General features: G+C 52.2%; 3 protein-coding genes across 3 annotated transcripts; 2 read left to right on the top strand and 1 right to left on the bottom strand.

Annotated features, from left to right (window-relative positions):
* Nucleotides 1-3,853: 3,853 nt before the first annotated feature.
* A1O3_04566 (phospholipid-translocating ATPase) lies at nt 3,854-8,665 on the top strand (the record flags this gene model as incomplete). Its single annotated transcript, XM_007734694.1, has 4 exons — nt 3,854-4,294; nt 4,341-7,367; nt 7,416-7,645; nt 7,696-8,665. The coding sequence occupies 4 exons, from the start codon at nt 3,854-3,856 to the stop codon at nt 8,663-8,665; spliced, it is 4,668 nt and encodes a 1,555-aa protein (XP_007732884.1).
* Nucleotides 8,666-9,343: 678 nt separating this feature from the next.
* On the top strand, nt 9,344-16,054 carry A1O3_04565 (uncharacterized protein; the record flags this gene model as incomplete). The annotated part of the gene is made up of 2 exons (XM_007734693.1): nt 9,344-9,369; nt 9,430-16,054. 2 exons carry the CDS (start codon nt 9,344-9,346, stop codon nt 16,052-16,054), a joined length of 6,651 nt encoding a protein of 2,216 aa, XP_007732883.1.
* Nucleotides 16,055-17,037: 983 nt separating this feature from the next.
* A1O3_04564 (uncharacterized protein) lies at nt 17,038-20,433 on the bottom strand (the record flags this gene model as incomplete). The annotated part of the gene is made up of 1 exon (XM_007734692.1): nt 17,038-20,433. One exon carries the CDS (start codon nt 20,431-20,433, stop codon nt 17,038-17,040), a length of 3,396 nt encoding a protein of 1,131 aa, XP_007732882.1.
* Between the last annotated feature and the right edge of the window lie 1,263 nt (nt 20,434-21,696).

Below are 21,696 nucleotides of genomic sequence, written 5' to 3'. Positions count from 1 at the left end.
ATCTGCGCGAGTCTCCATACGCACGCCTGGACTGTTACCAGTGTCGTTGATCGAGTAGATTAGACCGGCTTCGTGGCTGCGGATATAGGAGTTGTGATGGATATTGATGATTTAGGTGGTCAATTCATGTGCTCCAGGTAGCAGATCCTGGCATGTGCACACTATTCTGCATCTGAAAGGTCTCAAACTCAGTATACAGTGGACATTGCGAGTCTCTGGGATTCCAGGAACTTTCCCTGAGACACTAACAGGACGTTAGCACATGGCCACGCAGCTGTGTCCACTGCCAACGGAGTATCCGTACCCAGGCAGAAAACAAGGCGAGAACGGAGTGTATGCGTACTCCGTACATGAATTCGATGGTCGACACAACGATCCCGCCTATCGAGTGTTGTTTGTGCATTACGGAGCATCCGTCCCTACAATTTCCTCGAGCGAGGCGACAAGTGGAAAATAATGTACGGAGCATGCCCCCATTCTTCGCAGCCCGAGGCCGAGTCAGGAACAGCGCGAATGATGGTGTGGGACGGCCGGCACATATCTGGATTCTGTTCAGCCCCCAAGGTGTGAGACTTGCATAAATCTTTCTTTTAGCTCCAAGATTTTCTTTGCAGTCTGCCCAAGCGCTGATAAAAATGTCGCGTTACAGTGGAGCTCGATAGATTAGCAGACGGCGACGTGGGACTGCCCCGTTGACCAAGGTCCGAAGCATATCCCGACACACGTACGGAGTATCCGTACATATCTGCGTCGCCAGAGGTTTGCAGCAGCCGACGTCCCTACAACGCTTCAGTTGGGGAATCTTCCTGCATTGCTTCAGGGCGCTTATATATTGAGGACTCCTGCTAGAGCCCTCGACACCATTTACCTGTTCAGATGCACTAGTGGCGTCTACGGATACATGATCGACCCTTTCTGAGGCCATATTAGATGCGGACCATTGGAAAGTTCCTCGTCCGTATTTAGGTCTACCAATCTTGATAGAGTTGCTGTGTACAAGTCAGTTGCCCTTACTGTCAAATTCCATTGAGGATGCTCTGTACCGCGACACTTTATTATACTCTTCCAAGGAGTATCCAGCTATCCGACGTCCGTACACAGTACTGTTCACTGAGTGTGTAATAACGTTGTCATTCGGAATCTGCGTACTCCGCGTTCACGCTATCATCAAGCGAGATATCGTATACCATGATCCGGATAAGCCGGGAGTGGGCTTTAAGCCAAGAAGGCCCAAAATAACATGGTAATCTACAGGAGCAAGGAATGTGCCTTGACTTTCATCGGCGGAATAGGCATGGTCTGTTGTTCTGGCTGCGAAAGACACATCTCACTCACTACGTACTCACTACTACGAGGCTAAGCGCCATCCCGCAGATCATCCAGTCTCTCTAAGACCGACCAGGTTTGAGAACGAGGCTTAGGAGGCCTTAGGAGCCCCTAACTCCTCCATCCTTCTTGCTGTGCGTGCTCCGCGTGGAGCGCCACTCTAGGCCTGTATGATACCTTTGTTACTGTCTGACCTTTGGAGACATGGGCATTGCAAAAGTGCTTGGATGCTAACGGTCTCGCTCCATCTATCGCGGTGGAAGCCCCATTGATGTGGCTCTGGATCCGGTCCATTGACACAGAGTTCTTGTACTCCGTACTCCTTCTCCGTCGAACGTTTGAGACTTCATCTTTCTCTCAGTAGTGTCTTCCCCGGTCTACTTTGCGCAAGGGAGCTGAAAAGGGTAGATGTAGAGCAACCTGTATAAATGCCGAACCATTCGAAGTAGAGTCGTACCATTTGAATCCAAAGCGGTCGCTCCAGTTATACAATGCAATTCGTCATGCCCTCCAGATCTGGTCACTGTCCAAGGGCGACAGTCCCGTGTTTTCTAGGCCCGACGGGAACGTGCACGCGCGTCTAGAGGCCTGGTGTGATCCTGGGAAATGCCCCGTTTGTAGCGGGAGCCAGCTTTACGGTCAAAGGCTTTATCTCAGGTATGACAGCCGTCTCACAGTCAACCAATAGGGACAAACGGGCTGTGAACTCTGAGGCTGAATCAGGTACGGAATCTTAGCAGGGCCATGAACACAACGTCGTCAACCGTCCAGTCTCTATTACGGAGTGTATATTCATGGCTTCCTCGGGGTTGCTGGTTTTGTTGAAGGCTGTCCCCTTTGCCCATCACTCTTCCTGTCCGAGTTGCTGAGGTGAAGATTCTGCGATCGCTGTGGCAGTTCCCACAGAACTCGCACAATGTACCGAGTATGTGTACATTAGTAGGTTGGTACCATGCAATCAGTCCTATGTAGCCACCTTTTATCCGTGCTTGGTCTGTGTTTTGCGACTTGGTTTTGTTTGAGAGTATTGCGAGAATGAGCAGCAATGGCGGTAGTGGCGGCAGGGAGGTGATACCAAAGGTGAATTCTGTGCTAGGCCGTACGGAGTACAGTACGGGCTTGAGTCCTACCTAGGTTGTCAGTGCTCGGTAGATGCCAGATGGCCGGGGGGCCTAAAGGCTCAGGCTAAGGAGGCCCCTAAGGCCATAGGCCTTGCTGCCATGCCTCCTCGGCCATGCACAAACCCGTTGCTAGGCATCACTCAAGCCCACATCTCGCACTTTTCTTATCCCCGAGCTCCCTAGCCCCCAGTGGGCATTGGTTGCTCACTGCGAGTCGGCGGAGGGCCAATGAAAGGGCTGGAGGGATGTATGATCCAGAAAACAGCTCGGAATGAAGGCGTTGCTCGGCCGTGAATAATGATACTGCTAAGATGGTGACAGCGATGGAAAGGACGGCTCGTGGATCAGCTTGGTCAGCTTCCGGGCCCCGTAGCACATAGAAGTGGCCACGAGCGCGAAGGCAGTCGCGAGTGGCTGGAGCCCTAAGCCAGCCCCTTCACAGGTGAGCAAGGGTTACCGGAGGTAGGGTCATAGTGGTGCGAGTCTGGTGTGGTACTAGTACGGGGATGCTTGAGAGCACTGTAGACTGTACGAGGCAGACCGAGACACGGGGGTGAGGAATGACAGACAATACTTCGCGATTTGTGGTATCTCTTCTTTCTGCGAATCTCGACCCCGAGATCCAAGCCTCGTTACAACGCGTGCCGTTCGCATGTATCGACGGGTGTCAGAAAGACAGACAGCGCAAGCGTTACCCCCCTGGCGCGTTGCAGCCCGAGCGCAGTTCTGGTGCCGTGGCCGAACAGCCTGAAGGCTTGGGAGCCCCCCTCGCCGCAAAGCCGCCATTTTTCAAAACGAACACACCCCTGCCCCGAATACATCTCAAGTCCTCTCCGTTCTTCCATCTTCCGTGATTTTCACTCGCAGTCACTATCCATTTGATAGACCAGCTGTGGTCAGTTTTGAGCACTATTCACTTGACTTCCCCCGGGATTCTTCTCTGAACCGGATAACGGGGAGGCTCCAAGCCACCGGCCCCCTACTACTGTGGACTGGATCCCGTTTCTCAGGCCTAGAAACCCTCCGATCGTACTGCTGCAGGAAAAGCCCCCCATTATTCATCATCTCCCGGAGGCTACAGTTCCTCATCCTGTTTGACGAATTGCTCAAGAACTCCCATTCTCCTACGCACTCGAGCTCTTTCGCGCTGCAACGTCGCCGTTCGCCTACTACGACGCCCAAAAATGCGCGTTTCTCTCTTCTGCTGACGTGAGCCGACCCTTCCGAAGATCATAGGCCTCCGCCTGCGCATTTCATATTCTCCGCCCTGCGAATTTTGTCGACTCTCTACGAGGAGAACTGGCGAGATAAAGGCCCCTACCACGGCATAGGCCAGCGCTGTCACCCAATTTGCCTGGACCAGCAACTGCGGTAGTGGATTGACCGCTTCGGGCCTTTGCAGCAGCATGGCGCGAGTACAATTCGACAGCGAAGAGGGCGAGGGAAGCGTCTCTAGACCCGTTAAGAGAATGCGCTGGGCTACAACTCGTAAGCCTGGTCAAAATGGTGTCAAGAAAAGGCTCTCCCTGCTTCAGAGGATGCCCAAAGTCACTCTCTCGACCTACGAGGAGAAGCCCGATGGCCAGGAAAACCATGGGGAGATCTCAGAGGACAGTCCAATGGGCCAGCAGCAACAGCAGGAGGTTGCGTCGACCGGGCGAACAATCTACGTGAACGTGCCGCTTCCTCCTGAGGCCAAAACGGAAGACGGCCATGTCAAGGCGCAGTATTCGCGGAACAAGATCAGGACGTCAAAGTACACCCCCCTCAGTTTCGTGCCCAAGAACTTGTACTTTCAATTCCACGGTATCGCCAACATATACTTCCTATTCATCATTATCCTAGATGTAAGCCGTTCCAGTCTCACGTTGTGACGTTGCTGATTACTCCTAGATATTCTCGATTTTCGGCGCATCCAATCCCGGTCTGTCCTCAGTACCTCTCATCTTCTTCGTAACGGTGACCGCCATCAAAGATGCGGTCGAAGATTGGCGCAGAACGGTGCTGGACACCGAGCTCAATAATTCTCCGGTTTACAGGTTGGTGGACTGGCACAACGTAAACTCTTCCGAGGACGACATCTCTGCGTGGAGACGATTCAAAAAAGCCTGTACAAGAACGGTCGTTGCTACCTATCGCCGGATGAAGAACTTGAGAAACAAGAAAGCTAAACATTCAGAGAAGGATTTGGACGGCAATTCTCTTCAGCGCCAGGATTCTACAGCTACCCGACCGACCATTAGAGCATCCATTTATTCAGAAAGGACTTCGTTCCAATCAACCCACAGTCAGACGGGCAACGATATTGCAATGACGCCAGTCCCCTCCCCAGCTTATCGGTCGAGCGTAGCTCCGAATGAACAACTCTCTCCCGACGGAGAACCGCCCAACAGCGCCTTTTCGTTCAACACCGCTGAGTCCGGTCGAGGCGGTGACAGAGCACCGTCTATGGTCCGGACGCAGGACCCTGTGAAACAAAAAAGCTCCATAATCCCACACAAGGACTATGGCAGCGTTATTAACCGGCACAGAGACGTTCCAGATAGCGCCCGGTTCAAGAAGGATTACTGGAAGAATGTACAAGTCGGCGATTTTGTCCGGATTTACAACGATGAGCAGATTCCGGCAGACGTCATCGTCCTTTCAACCTCTGACCCGGATGGAGCATGTTATGTCGAGACCAAAAACCTGGACGGTGAAACAAATCTGAAGGTTCGGCAAGCATTGCAGGCAGGGCGGAAGGTGAAACACGCAAAGGACTGCGAGTACGCCGAATTCATCATCGAAAGTGAAGGTCCACACCCAAATCTGTACTCTTACAGTGCCGTCGCCAAGTGGAAACAACGTGATCCACGAGACCCCGACGCTCCCGTCCGTGAAATGACCGAACCAATCAGTATCAACAATCTCCTCCTTCGAGGCTGCAGTTTGAAGACCACGGAATGGATTCTCGGCATTGTCGTTTTCACGGGCGGAGAGACGAAGATCATGCTGAACTCGGGCATGACGCCTAGCAAAAGGGCGCGATTGGCCCGAGAGTTGAACTGGAACGTGATCTACAACTTCATTATCCTCTTTTTTATGTGCTTGGTGTCCGGGATCGTACAAGGCGTGACATGGGCCCAAGGGAACAACTCTCTGGACTATTTCGAGTTTGGCTCTATCGGTGGCAGTCCCCCTTTGGACGGGTTCATCACCTTCTGGTCGGCGGTGATCTTATTTCAGAACTTGGTGCCCATCTCCTTGTACATCACGCTGGAAATTGTTCGATCCCTCCAGGCGTACTTCATCTGGTCCGACGTTCACATGTATTATGAGAAGCTTGACTACCCATGCACGCCGAAGAGCTGGAACATCTCGGATGACTTGGGCCAGATCGAGTACATATTCTCAGACAAGACTGGAACCTTGACTCAGAATGTCATGGAATTCAAGAAGGCTACCATTAACTCAGTGGCATACGGAGAGGCCTATACCGAAGCAGAAGCAGGGATGCGTCGGAGGCAGGGCGTGGATGTCGAAGCCGAGGCCGCACGCATCAACCAACAGATTGCTGAAGCTCGTGTTAGCATGTTGAGGCAACTGCGCGAAATGCATGATAACCCTTACCTCCACGACGAACAAGTTACCTTCATTGCCCCCGACTTCGTCGCCGACCTGAACGGGAGATCTGGCGAAGAACAAGCAAAGGCAAACGAGCATTTCATGCTTGCTTTGGCCCTCTGTCACACCGTTGTCACCGAGACGACTCCCGGTGATCCGCCCACAATTGAATTCAAGGCCCAGTCTCCGGATGAAGCTGCCCTTGTAGCAACCGCTCGCGACATGGGGTTCACTGTTCTTGGCCGTACCAAAGACGATCTTCACGTGAACGTACTCGGGGAAGATCGAACATACCGCATTCTGAACACATTGGAGTTCAATTCGACACGAAAGCGAATGAGCGCCATCGTGCGCATGCCTGATGGAAAGATTAAACTGTTTTGCAAGGGCGCGGATAGCATGATTTATTCTCGCCTCGTCCGAGGCCAACAGCAAGAGCTCCGCAAAACGACTGCTGAGCACCTGGAGGTGTTTGCCCGAGAGGGTCTCAGAACACTCTGTGTGGCTGAGAGGGACCTCGACGAGGAATTCTATCAAGAGTGGAACAAGGACCACGACTTCGCAGCGCAAGCTTTGACCGACCGAGAGGAGCGACTTGAAGAGGTTGCCGATCGCATTGAGCAAGACCTTGTTCTCCTGGGAGGAACGGCTATTGAGGACCGTCTCCAAGACGGCGTACCTGATACTATTGCTATTCTCGGACAGGCCGGCATCAAGTTGTGGGTTTTGACTGGCGACAAGGCCGAAACAGCCATCAACATTGGGTTTTCTTGCAACCTGCTTTCAAATGAGATGGACCTCATTTTGTTCGATATGCCTGAGGGCAGACCCGAGGACGCTTCCAACCTGCTTGACAAACACTTGAAGACCTTTGGGCTGACAGGGTCTGATGAGGAGTTGGCAGCAGCTCGACTGGTTCATGAACCCCCGCCACCGACTCATGCGTTGATTATTGATGGTGAATCGCTCAAACTGGTCTTGGAAGATGAGTTGAGGCAGCGCTTCCTGCTGCTGTGCAAGCAATGCAAATCGGTGATCTGCTGCCGAGTCAGCCCCGCCCAGAAGGCTGCTGTTGTTCATCTTGTTCGGAATGGTCTTGATATCATGGCCCTGTCCATCGGTGACGGTGCCAATGATGTCGCCATGATCCAGGAAGCTGATGTCGGGGTGGGCATTGCTGGCGAAGAGGGTCGCCAGGCAGTCATGTCCTCTGACTACGCCATTGGTCAATTCCGGTTCCTCCAACGGCTCGTTCTAGTCCATGGCCGTTGGTCTTATCGACGCCTGGCCGAATCAATCGCCAATTTCTTCTACAAGGTATGTCCTAATCAAAGCTTACGAACCGAGTCACTGATGTGCTGTTAGAACCTGGTTTGGACTTTCGCCCTCTTCTGGTATCAGATATACAACAGTTTCGATATCACGTATCTGTTCGACTATACATACATCCTTCTCGTCAACGTGGTCTTTACATCAGTACCTGTCGGATTGATAGGCATACTTGACCAAGACGTCAGTGATAAAGTCTCGCTGGCAGTGCCTCAGTTGTATCGTCGCGGCATGGAGCGAAAAGAATGGACGCAGATGAAGTTCTGGTAAGAACAATCTAGCTTTCTGCGATGGCTGTTTCTGACCCTTGTGCTAGGCTCTACATGGCCGATGGTCTGTACCAGTCGGCCATTTGCTACTTCATGGCCTATCTCCTTTTCGCGCCTGCAACATTCGAGACCTCGAACGGACGAGGGATTGACGACCGAAACCGAATGGGTGTCTATGTTGCCTGCGTTGCAATCGTCGTGATCAACTCTTACATGCTGCTAAACACCTACAAATGGGACTGGATCATGGTCTTGATTACTAGTCTAAGCATCCTCCTGATCTTTGCCTGGACCGGAATCTATTCGTCGTTTGAGGCGTCGTTCCAATTTTACAAATCAGGCGCCGAGGTTTATGGAGCATTGACATTCTGGGCCTTGTTGCTCTTGACAACTATCATATGCCTACTTCCTCGTTTCGCAGTCAAATTCTTCCAGAAAACCTTCCGACCGTACGACATCGACATCATCCGCGAGCAAGTACGGCAAGGCAAATTCAAATATTTGGACGAATATGAGGCATATGTTCCTCCGAAAAATGTGGACGTGTCGGGTACTTCTTCAGAACAGCACACGGAGGACTTGCCGGCCGAACAGGATGGGTACCAAGGTCATGCCAGGTATCCGAGCATGGCTGAATCCCAGCGGCCCATCTACCCACCCTCAGAGGCACCAACTCGAGATACACGTCACCCCCATAGTCAGACTGGGAGTGACGGGACAGATAGGACGAAGCCGTCCTTTGACATGGCAAGTCACTATGAACAATCCCCAACCCAAGAAAGGGCTTTCCGAAAAAGGCCTTCATTGGAGCCTGTTCGCCCGTCCTTTGACAGGACACGCCAGTCGTTTGAGAAGCTCAGACCTAGCATTGAAGGGAGCCGGGATTTCACGAGTGCCGCCATGCTGAGTCGAATAGAGTCGAGTTACTCGCAGCCTGCCAGCTCCGTTTACTCCCAAACTGGCCTTTCAACCACCAATACGAGAAGGACGCATGATGCCGCTGAGGAGCGTCAGTAGCACCTCCGCCTCGGGGGCTCGATGGTATATGCATGACTCATGATTTCCCTTACGCTTTGATGATTCCGGCACCAGATCATGAGTGCTGGATGGGTTGTGCCGTTCAGGGCCACTGAGATCGCACTATATAGCAAGTCCTGCGCTCTGTACATATTTAGAATTTACACTCAAAAGAAGAGGTGGAAGACGGAGAGTATCATCAGGCTAGTGATTGTTACTATTACTATCATGTCACCGTACAAACTTGTAACAGCAAAATCGAAGCGTCTGGGTAGAGCAGTATCACAAGTGAAGCGTTGCTATGTATCCGTATAGGTTAGTACTAGGTACGTAGTGCTAATAGTAGTACCACTAGTACGAGGCTGCGCGGCGCCGCACGCGATCTCCGGCTCTGAAAGACGCGCCCGCGGCGTTTTCTCTGTGCCTGCGGATAACTTTCATGGCGCTCCACCTCCCATTGCCTACCTGTATGAAACAAATATCCCACTGACCGACGGTTTGGCGGCCACGTCGTGAGCCCTGCCTCGCTGAACTCTTTTGAACCTCGACCGAGAACCCATACAGTCCACTTCCTCTCCGAGGTGACCTTATTCCCATTATGAGAGAGTCAAATCCATGGTCGTGCAAGACAACCCCAACTCTTGCCGCTAATTTGAGCCTCTCACACGGCTTGCGATCATGGCGGAGTTCATAGGCATCCTGCAGTAAGTTTCTTCTTGGAAAGCTTCTACAGACGCAGGTTAGTCGCTAACACAAGATTCCAGAGAGATCCAACAGTTACAGCCTGGACAGCACCTCTTTTGCCCTCGACAGAACGACAACGACCAGGACAGATACGAAGATGAGCGAAACCCCAGTGTTGCCAGAGAAGGCACACTTGATCCAGATCGGCTTGCCCGGATCGAAGAAACAAAGATTCGCCGGAGGAAGTTCATGACATCGTTGCAACTCCTGGCCTACGACGGACGAGAAAGTGAACAATATCAACGCTTCATATGGGAGACCCTTGATGAAAGCCTCGGAAAATGTGACATCTGTATCCGCGAGTACTACGTTGCAAAGGTGGATTTCGTGGCCGCGCTGAGAGAAGACTATGAAGAGGAAGATATCAAGAACTTCTTTGAAATCATCAACAGGAGGGATATCCAACGAATCATCCAGGGGCTTGACGGGGCAACCAAAACCCTCGAAGAAGTTCCGGAGCAGAGGAGGGGGACTGCAGTACTGAACCACAAGGATCTACATGCTTTGTTCGAGGCTCTGGTCTCCAACGTCTTCCTACAGAATGAAGACCTTCTGCAGAAACACTTTGACCCGCCGTTCAAGATGATACAGGCCAAGAAACCGCTTAAGATGCGAGAAATCTTGCCCGCCTCCACCAAGTTTCTCTTTGACTCCGTCCCCGTCCGCGTAGGGTGGGCGACCTCAATCTGGAACCGAATTGAGCGCTGTCCGACGGACCTTGAATGGGACTGGGCCATGCAGGATTACATTCAGGCAAAGTTGCAATACGCCTCTGAGCCTGGCGATATCTCGAAACTTTGGAGTGCTATGAAGCTGATCGTGAGCAAACTTGACGAGCGGATGATTACATACAAGCTTTTCGACCTTCACCCGAACGTCTGTACCACAGCGTTGAGCCACTTCGCCAAACGTTCGCAGGCCGTTCCCTTCATCTGCCAGTCTTTCAAGATGATCCTAGACACCGCACCTGGAGCGTTTTGGCAGGCAATGGGCTCTATATCCTCTCAAGCCATCGTCGAACAGATATTTGGAAGTCCTCAATTCAACAAATGCCTCCAAGAATCCAGTGCAAATCCAGAGTCGAGGGACATGGACGTCCTATCATGGGTTCCCTCACTACTTGGCTCCCTGAAACCCGCAAACCGGCCCGCCGCTTCGCAAACGATAGTCAGGCAGTTGTTCGAGAGAATTGACAATGATAGCATCAAGCTTCCAGCAAGAACTGCATGTTTCAGTATGGCTGTAAAGGTTCTTCTGACAACTATCATCAGCTTCTCGGACAACGAAAAGAATCGGCAGTCTGTCGAGCGGCTGGTCCTGAAGGATACCCTTAGCCTAATAGGACATCGTCTGGGCGAGATACTCAGACCCAATGATCCAGAGCTAGCAAGATGCTTGGGGAAGGAGACAAAGGAGGACATGGTGAACATCGTCAAAAACTCGATTGCGCTGGAATGTCAGTGCCTCAAGTCGGATTTTGAGACTTTGACTTTAAAGGAACAGCTCCGACATGACTCCAGCTCTTACACACCTGAGATCTGGACCGCGGTCATCGACAACCTAAAGGACGAAGAGCCTGAACTGTCTGCTGCAGCACTAATCGGCATCATGCCAATCCCCGGTCTTGAACAATTCAGGATAAGAGAAGGTCAGCCCATGGCCAAAGAGAAAAAGTCGTACAATTCTATTTTCGAAAAGTTGACCGGAATGGTGGCAAAACTTTTGGAACGCATTTCTGAATTCAAGCCAGATCATCTAGACTACTTGTTCAGAGCCCAGAATACCAGCATGTCTCTGATCGCCGCCCTATTTTCGCCCGACAACAGTACCTATCAAGCCGCAATCGAAGTCGTCAAAAACATTAGCGGCGAGTTTGGTCGGAAAGAAGCACTTGCCCATTTGATTGAAGCCTTCCTCGGCATCACCATATATGGCGTTTGTTGGACGTTTCGACGGATTGCCAATTTTAAGACCTTTGCCTCCGTGCCGCGGATGCTCAAAAACGGCATGGAAATCCTTGACGTGCTTTGCAACCCTACGTATGGGCAATTGCGGAGAGCTAATATCTCAAGCCGAGATGCTGCTGCGGTTCAGAATTACTGGTCTTATCAGTGGATTGCCCTCAAGGTGATCTTCAGCCAGACAGAACGGTGGTCGCTGGAGGTTCACGATAAAGCAAAAATGATAGAGGTCTGCAGAGATGCCATGCAGTATGCCGAAGCCCTCTTTGACCAATACGATCTTTTCGCAAGCGTCCTGACAAAAGCGAAAGCCGACAAAGCCCAAGAGATCCCTAAGATTCTCCTAGATTCCAGGGACACACAATTGGGCTCTCCACTGAACGCGCTGGATGCGATGTCAAAGTGGTTACGGCTTCGAGACGAGTATCTCGCTGATACTCTAGTGTCTCTCATCACCAACATGCTATTCCGGCTGAAGCGGCATCAAGCGTTAGCGACAGATAGTGAGGGTCTCGCATATGTCCAAGAGGTTGCAACGAAGCAGTCTGTCAAGACCATCCTCTCGGCATCCCAAAAGGCGCGACTTGTCCGGGCATTAGAGAGTTACTATGACCGACCTCTTGAGAGGCCTATAGCTAAGAAACAGACCACGCTCAATCTGAAAGATTGGACAGGATCGGCTGCTCCACAGTCGGAGGCGTCTACGCGAAACTCGAAGGAACGGAGCGTAGATGAGTTCGGCGATGATGACATTGCGGACGAAGACCTGATTGAGATCGCGAACAAGACACTGGGTACCCAGAGGGCCACAGTCACGACGAAGGAAAAGAACAAGATCAAGTCCCTTCTCTCAAGACCCCATCCCACAAAGACCAAGACTTCACCTGCAACCACGGTCGATATTGCAGCCCAAAAAGCCCAGGAAGCGAGAGTTTTCATTGAAAATCGCAAACGTGAGGAAGCTGCCCGGAAACTCAGAGACAGGGAAGCTGCTATGAAATTACGTGGCCAAACCGGCGTTGGCGAACAAACCGCAGGTCAAGGCTCTGGCTTAAGAGGCATTGGTATAATTGGCAAAGATCACTCTGCGGGTCCAAACAGCCTGATGGTCTCTTCCGAATCCGAATCCGAGTCGGATTCGGACGAAGAGCTATTTGGCAAATACCCAAAAGCTGGACCGACAGTCCGCAGCCATGCGGGTGCGAGGAAGCCTGTCGCCGCCGGGCCAGTACGGAAGATCAAGCAAGTTCGCTCGCAGAAGGATGTCCGAGCCCGGCTGGCACCCGACCTTAGCGAACTGCATCGAACGATTCTCAGCTGGGACTTCTTTGCAGACACAGATCTCCCACCTACTTCGGTAAAAGATGACTATACCCTTGTGACGAGCACATTCCGGACTGCCCTGGACTACCAGAAGACTTTTGAGCCTCTCTTAATCCTTGAAGGCTGGCAGTCTTTCCGAGCAGCTCGTGAAGATGGCAATTTCAGACCATTTCAAGTGAGAGTGGCCAATTCCCTCATTGTGGACAACTTCATCGAGGTAAACTCTCAGATGTCTCTTGCAGAAGGGAAGGAGCTGAGTATTGGAACATCGGATGTGGTGCTGCTGTCAAAGTCTCCAACTCCTGAGCAAGATCCGCGGGAGCCTCATTGCTTAGCACGAGTCAAGGAAATCAGCAGAAAGAAAGGGGAAGTCCAGGTCGTCTATCGGGTCAGCGCAGCAAATAACCCCTTACGCCCATATCTGAACGACAAATCAACAGTTTATGGTGCCCAGATCTTATCTCTGACCCCGTTAGAGAGAGAATATGGTGCGTTGATGGCATTACAGTACTATGATCTCTGCGACGAGATCATCAATGCCAAGCCATCGCCGATACTGGACTATTCGGATAAGGAACTCGAGCCTTTCCAGAGGACGTACCAGGTGAATCAAGCCCAGGCCAAGGCCGTCAAGTCGGCGCTCGACAATGATGCCTTTACTTTGATACAGGGTCCACCTGGATCGGGGAAGACCAAGACCATTTGCGCCTTGGTCGGTGCAATGATGACAGGGTCTATCAAGAAATCAAACGATAACGGTCCACGATTGAACACGGCGACCGGCCGTGTCCCACCGGTTGCCAGAAAGGTGCTCGTCTGTGCTCCAAGTAATGCCGCGGTTGACGAACTGGTCATGAGACTCAAGTTAGGCGTCACATCACTGGATGGCTCATTTGACAAGCTATCGGTTGTTCGACTTGGACGGACCGATGCCATCAATGCCGGTGTCAAGGACGTTACCTTGGAGGAACTGGTCAATGCTAAGCTCAACGCCGCAGCACCGAAGGATCCGAGAGAAGATATCCACTCGGTGATGATGGAACACAAAGCAGTGTCGGAAGAGTTAAACGCTCTCCGAGCACGGATCGATGAACAGCGTGGTGGAGGGCAGCCGGTCTCCTCGGCGGACGAACAGCTGATGGATGCCCTCAAACGGAAGAAGAATGGCCTAGGCTCCAAGATCGACGACATGAGAGAACGTCAAAATACTGCATCTCGTGATATGGAGCTCAATCGCAAGAGAGTCCAACAGGAAATTCTCGACTCGGCCCACGTCCTTTGTGCGACTCTGAGCGGAAGTGGTCATGAGATATTTCAAAGTCTCAACGTCGAATTTGAGACTGTGATTATCGACGAGGCAGCTCAATCGATTGAGCTTTCGGCATTGATCCCCCTCAAATACGGATGCTCGAAATGTATCCTGGTAGGTGATCCGAAACAACTGCCACCTACAGTTCTGTCACGCGAGGCAGCCAAGTTCCAGTATGAGCAGAGTTTGTTTGCCCGTATGGAGAGCAATCACAAGAAGGACGTGCATCTCCTCGATACACAGTACCGTATGCACCCTGAGATCAGTCTCTTCCCCAGCAAATCATTCTATGACTCGCGACTGAAGGATGGTCCGGACATGGCCAAACTTCGACGGAGACCCTGGCATCACAGCAACATCTTCGCCCCGTATCGCTTCTTTGATGTGCAAGGGATGAGCCAGGCGGTCCCCAAAGGGCATTCTTTGGTCAACTATGCAGAACTGAACATTGCTATGCAACTATATGAGCGACTAGTCACAGATGTTCCGAAGTATGATTTTACTAGAAAGATCGGCATCATCACTCCATACAAGGGACAACTGAGAGAGCTCAGGTTGCGCTTCAAGCAAAGATATGGCGAGGAGATTGTCTCGAAGATCGAATTCAATACCACGGATGCCTTTCAGGGCCGGGAGAGCGAGATCATCATTTTCTCATGTGTCCGAGCCTCTACGCAGGGTATCGGTTTCCTGAACGACATTCGACGTATGAATGTGGGTCTTACGCGAGCCAAATCCTCCCTGTGGGTTTTGGGTAACTCGCAGTCATTGACTCAAGGAGAGTACTGGCGTGCTCTGATCAACGATGCAAAGGCCAGAAACGTGTACACGCAAGGGGACATCATCAGTGTCCTTCGGCGTCCGCTGTTGACAGAGGATATGATGAAAGACGATGTTGATATGATGGATGCGAGCAGCCCTGTCGGTGAAACGGCAAAACCGACTGCCCCATCACCACCAGACTCGAGAGAGCCTTCTGCAGCAACCAGAAAGGGCAGCAACGACGCCCCCCGCCCGGGGTATTCTTCGCATCAGAACACCACGCTCCCATCTAGACCACCACAGAGTAGTCTCTTACGACGATCCTCTCTATCGTCCATTGCCAGAACTGAACCCCAGTACAATGATTCGACCCAGGCCGAGTCCAAACGAGTTGCATCCAAGATAGAGACCGATGGCGACAAGCGCCCACCCCCCAGTAGATTGGTAACGGAGCCAATTCTGCGGTCCGAACTCAACCAAGCCAACCCAGGTGTCTACGGGCCTTCAGGAGGCCACAATGGTCTCAACGACCTTGCCAAGTGCGCCATATGTGGCTCCTACGAGCACTTCAGCTCCAATTGCGACAACGAAGAGGCAAAAGCTGCCGCCCTTGGCAATTGTAGCCGATGCTACCGCCCTGGACATAGCTATGCAAGCTGTAGCGCTCCTCGTTGCATCACCTGCGGCGAAATCGGGCATCTCGCGAAAGACTGCAAGGCCCCTTCGGCTATGAGGCTGACCGAAGCCCAGCAGAAAGAGGTGAGGCGACAAGAAGTCCGGTTTGGTGCTACCAAAGATAAAGCGAGAGAAAGACGAGCAGAGAAACAACTTGGGGAACACGGCGCAAAAATCCCCACGGTGAAGAGCACCTTGCCGCCTGTCAATGGTGCAAAGAGCGATGTGGCTAAGAGAAAGAGAGACGAATCAAGCGATTCCGATCGAGGCAAGGTGGCCCGCATCAACAAGGATGGCAGAAGTCTCCCTGCTAAACCCAACATCGGTCCCGGGTTGGGATCTAGTCATGTTCCGCCACCCGGTCCGGCAGGACTACCACGGCGCCCACCTGTGGCTGCCGCTACTCCAGGCTCTGGCAATGGTACTAAGACCAACAACATCGAACCTGGACCTCGGTCTGCATCTGCTCGGGTGCCTCCCTCCGGCCCGGCAGCAGCAGGACCGCGACAGCCTGTGGCTGGTGCTGGTGGCCGGCCAGGAACAATCAATCACGGTCAGCCGATGGTCCGAAAGAAAAAGACCAACGCCGATGACATGTTTATGAAACGAAGATGAAATGCATGCATGATATGAGGTTTGGATTTGGCTGTCCCGCATTTTCTTCCTGGTGCAACGGCTACCCTGGACTGGAGCGATAGCATTTTGCATATTGCATCTTTGGGACGTCTCGACGCATGGTTGATATTGTTCCCATCCTGGCAGATTCAATGGATCAACTTGCTCGGCTTGTCAGCTTTCCCGAATTCATATCGCGTACATCAAGGCGAGTTGTGTGTATGATTAATCGGAGGGACCTGAAACGGGCGGAAGAGACCCAACCGACAAAGCTGCTCATTAGGTGCGATATTGCATCAGACCAGGAGGGAGGCTGACATGGGACAAGGGAGCAACCTGCTGGCCTACTGCATGGCACTGTGTTTCTATTATTCATACAGCATAGCAAACGGGCAGTGCGTGTAGCTTCTTTGGCAGCATAGCAAACGGGCAGTGCATGTAGCTTCTTTGGCAGCATTGCCACGGGTACGATTATGGATGTGCAGCTAAGCTGCCAAAGCCCCTTAGCCCCCCGGGTTGGGTCAGGCCAGACTGCTTGCTCTTCCTTCCCCCGTCTTTTCATCACTCGTACTCGTACTCTGACTGTGACTGTGACTCTGACTTCCCCCTATTCCTGCTTCGAGGGGATGTGCGGATGATCCCTTGAGGAAATTGTTCTAGAAGCAAAGAGGAGGCTTCGTAGAGACCTCGGATACTGTGGCACCATTCATTGCATTACTAGTAAGTAAGAGGGAACAGGAACAGGGTCATTGATCACCATATCATTGGTGTTCACCGACCGCTGGGGGATTCTTCATTATCAGACAGAGTACTCAGTACTGTACCTCAGATCCTACTGATCCAAGTAGAATAAACATGGTCTCGTTGCTACTACAAGTAATAAATAACCCAAGTCATCTTCATCATTAATGTTCTTCAGAACCTCATTGACACATGCTCATCACACCTTGACGTCGTCCAACCTGACCCGATAGCGTCAGGCCTCAGCCATACATGGTCAACTGCTCAATGGCCCGATCCATCTCCTCAGTACTGGTGAGTACATGATTGACGCTCAGGCGCGCAACTTCGTGGGCGAGTTGTTGTTGGTTCTGTTGTTGGTCTTTGTCATCGTCGTTGTCGTCACCTATATCACTATGGTTCAAACCTAAAGATTGGTAGACCTCGGTTGCTGCGTTGGCTTTAGGACCATGCTGGCTACCAGGACTCAACAACTCTAGGTGCTCCTCTCGTAGTTTTCCTCGCGGAATGATCTTGGCCACTGGTGGAGGTTGGCGCAATACCGGGATGCTGGCAGTATTGGCATCACTGTGACCCCGGCTGACTGGGGTTTGGGCATTGGTTTTCTTAGAAGAACTCAGTGGAGCCGGCTTCAAGGTCGCAGAAGAAGGTGGGTCGTATTCATGGGGGTCAGTCATTGAGGCGTCGTCTCTAAGGGCATTGCTCATATCGGTCGATATAGAGCCCGTAGTAGAAGCCATGCTAGCGTTGCCTGTGCTGTTTGACCTGTAATGCCCGTGTTCGATGGGATTGTCACCTTCTGTCCTTTGGACCGGTAGGCCCGAGCTGGGAGTATTCCGCGTGGGAAGGTTCGTCCCTGCAGAGTTCTTTTCAATCACAGTGTGGCTGGTGGGAGTCTCTTCATCTGTCGTGGTACAGGAGGCCGATTCATCAGTACCACTGTAAGAGAACGTTTTGACTCCTCTGGCACGATTGATGGGTTCGAGGACCCTGACAATCATGTGAATCTGGTTGGCTTGCCACTTGATCTTCTCTTCCTGCTTCAAGATTGTTCCGTAGTATTCCTCGAGATCTTCGTGCAAAACCTTGATCAGGCCGATGTCATTGCTGTTCCATCTTCGGCGCTTCTGTGGCCTCGATGATGTCTTTTTCGGCGATCGAGGCCCCCGTTGCTGGGATTCGTCACTGGAGCTGCTCGGTCGCCCATTGCCGGTTCTTGTTGCTCGTTTAGTCTCTCTCGCCTTACCGGGACTGGATTGGACAGATGTAGAATCGTCTCCTCCTTTCAGACTACGAAGACTGGTCTTCTGTTTCAGGCTTCTTACAGGGCTCTGGTTGCTTGTCGTCACCTCTTTGAGATTTGAACCGGTCCGCGTATGCTTCTGATACTGACTCCCACTACGGCCATGCCCACCCCCGATGCTTGGACTCGGACTCATGGCGCCCGCTCGAAACCGGGCGGTGACAGGATCGGAATCAACGACGACAAATATGTTGCTTTGAGAAAGATGTTGGACAGGTCGACTATTTCGACGATGTTTTGATTTCGAAGATTGACGTACAGGACTGGTCTGGCTGGTACTGCTCTGTCGGCGAATATGAGGAGCATGACTGAATATGTTGGGTAGACTCGGGGGCCTAGAACTCGGGACAGCTGGAAATTGATCCAGCTGATCCGCTAGTTGCTCAGGAGAGCCAGGGACATCATCATCGGTCACCGCGGGTAATATAGTCCGGTGATTGGCTGCCTCAATACTTCCGGCACAGTCAGACTTTGGCGAATGGCTCCTTGAACTGGCAAGATCCCGCATTCGTTTTTCTCTGACTCTATCTGCTCGGGGGCCAGAAATTGTGTGACGGTTGAAGGAACGAGATGACGATAACGAACTCCGTGATGCTTCTCTCCTGAGAGAACTCAACGATACTAGATCTGCCGAATGTCTTCCGTCGGTCCTTTGCTTAGCCTGTGGCATCGGTGACACTGGAGGACTAGACTGCCATGAACTGCGCAGGAGCTGAATAGCTGACTCCAATTGAGGTGGCTGTGCTTGCATATTTGACTTTTCTTTGCTACCACGCCGACTCTCCGTGGAAGCGCTGTGTTGAGTGGTTTCAGTCTCCCACTTTGCTTCGGCTGGTAAAGCTGGCAGTGGACGTTCGGGAGGTATACTTGTGGGTCCATCACTCCTTGTTTCGGAGCTAGAGAGAGTGATTGTCTTCGGTTCTGGGTGGGAGACAACATATGAAATGCCTCGGACTTGAGCCTCGATTCTCGTCATAGTATCGGTGCTCATCGCCGACCTAGGACTCAAGGCAGGCTGACCAGTAGTAGATGCCACCGAAGGCATGCGAAGCAGCCAGCGTGACTGGCTTGAGAATTGCGTCCCAGGTGTATCTGTGTATAACTGTCCCTGGGCACTTGTTGAAGGATCACTATTGGTTTCCGAAACTTTTGGGAAGTCTGGTGATTTTGACGTCTGCATATCTACTAGGCTAGCCAAAGCCTTGCTGGAACCTCTTGCAGGCGGCTGAGGCCTTCGAGGGGTAGTGTTATTGGATGCTGTTGTCGTGAGAGTGATAGCCGGGATTGACCTTGGCCCGCCCACTGTCCGAGAAGGCGCACATGCAAGGGCATCCTGTATGGAGATCTCCTGATTATGGTATTCAGGTACCTCTGTGTGTTGCTGCACCGAGAACCGTTCATCCTCATGCATTTTGCCCACTGCTGGCAACACTGATGCGGCTGGCAACAACCAATCTCGGTTAAAGTCCACGGAGTTTAAGATCGCCATGCACTCTTCGGAGAATCTGCTATCTTTTTCGGGATCGTGGAGCGACGGGATTGGCGAAGTTGATTGCAGGATTTTAGAATCGTCTCGCTCCTCAGGATGGCCGGCTGAATGAGTGGACGGTTCAACCACAGCCACGGTATCAGGCAAGGCAGGGGTCTGCCGCGCTGTAGCAACGTGCGCTTGTAGCCCCTTGTTGCCACCTCGCACTTTGGCAGGAACTGGAACCCTGTCTGCTGTCCGTCCGCTCTTTGTATCTCGATGTTTGGCCGGTGCCACCCTCCGGTTTAGTGGTCGTTTCCCGAAGCACTTCCTGGAGCTTCTATGAGGAGTCTTGGCCACGGTTGCTTTGACAGTCTTCCAATACTGGGTCGGGCTAGATCGACAGAGACCTTCGTCCTGCAAAGTAGAACTGCTCCGACTGACAAGCCGTGAACGTCGAGGCCTGTCAACATTTGATCTTCGGACGACAGGCTTCTTCAACTGTGCGCGCTGTTGTTCGAATGACACCTCCCTCATTGTTAGGATCCTGTCATCGTTATCTTCCTCTCGCTGGTCCCCAGGAGGCACAGGAGCTTTGGGCGGTGGAAGAGGTGGAACTGATTGATTGGAGCTATGCATCTTTGCCCATCGTTTTGATTGCTGGAATTGAGGAATACGATGTCTGGCATTTCGCGGAGACGTCCTCAGCCCGTCGTATTTCCGCACAGTAGGGCTCGGGCACGGCTCAGTGTCTGTCCGGCCAGGCTGTTGGGGGCTCTCAATCGTGACCTTGGGCAGCTCCGGTAGGCCCTTTTCAACCAATCTGGCTGGCAAACAAGAGCCTTGGGATTCATGACTGTGCGACATATTATTGCTTTGCAGCCGTGATTTGAAGGGGAAATGGCCGAGGCTGATCGCGATACGAGACGACACAAGTCTGTCGCATGCGATTCAGTCAATTCGCGCGGCGTTCTGATAGAGGACAACGTATGGAACAAATGCGATCATCAATTGTACCGTTGGACGCTGCAAAAGGTGTCCCAGGGGGCAGCTGCGCAACGAAAGAAATGAGGGTGGGTTCCCAGTTTTGCATGAGGGTCAAGGCGTTCATGGGAATCTAGCGAAGGGAACATTCCTGATTTATGCTTGACCAAAAGACGTGCTGTAGCCAAAATAAGACAGAAGAGGGGACACCTGCCAAGGGAGAAAGTAAACGACGCGTACCGACGTAGAGCACTCTCAAATCCTGCAAAGGCTGGTTTTCAGTCAGACAAGGAGGATGGGGAAGATAGACACATCCACCTGGCTGCATGGCCGACTGCTGACTGCGAGATGTCAGATTCTGGTGTGTGCGCGCATGTGGATGAGGCATGGATCATGCATGGGCCAGGTAAGGGACTCGTTGAGTTCAAGTGTCAGAAATGGGTCCAAGATGTTGGCGTCATTTTTGACGGGTAGCACCAACCAGCGATACCAATGTTCGATGACCCTTCAGCGTATGAAGTCACGGCGGAGCGAACTTCAAATAAGGTTCTTGACTCCAGATGGAATCTCTCTGATAACGGCATAGGAACAGAACCCTTGACAGCTCTCCTGCCGGGTGGCCCTTCAGATCCTCATCGACACCAGAGGTCCGGATTGATGTCGCATTGAAGCAATCAATGTCCCCAGCAGTCGAATGTGCGCGAGGGTGCGCATGCATTCGTCGACAAGTTCCGGTGCGAAGCTGGCCATCGCTTCATACTTGGGGATGATATCCGAAGTTTTGCTGAGAGACAGAGCCTCAGTGGGCACGGTGGATAGATCTAAGCGATTGAGACTGGTCCGCTGATGGGTTGATAAGGTGGCCTCAAGGCTCAAGGGGGGTTGGTTTCAGCCACAATAAGGACCGGCGGGTGACGGAGGCAAGGGTGAAGCCGAGCTAGTGGCCACGATAGCTTTGGAGAAGGCGCTTCATCTGGGATCAGCCCGCACGGTACCGCGCCCGTGCTTAGTACCGGCGTGTTTAATACCGCGAAAGAGTATGAGATACTCCGTACTGGCTATCCGTACTCCGCTGACTGGAAGCCGGTGTGGGCGAGAGGATGTTGGCGGGGGAGATAGCGTTCTCTAAAGCGCCAACTTTGGATC

This window comes from Capronia epimyces (genome assembly GCF_000585565.1).
Source record: "Capronia epimyces CBS 606.96 chromosome Unknown aczIQ-supercont1.3, whole genome shotgun sequence".
NCBI lineage: Eukaryota > Fungi > Ascomycota > Eurotiomycetes > Chaetothyriales > Herpotrichiellaceae > Capronia > Capronia epimyces.
Note: the sequence above shows the minus strand (reverse complement) of the source record. Positions and strands in the feature narration are given on the sequence as shown.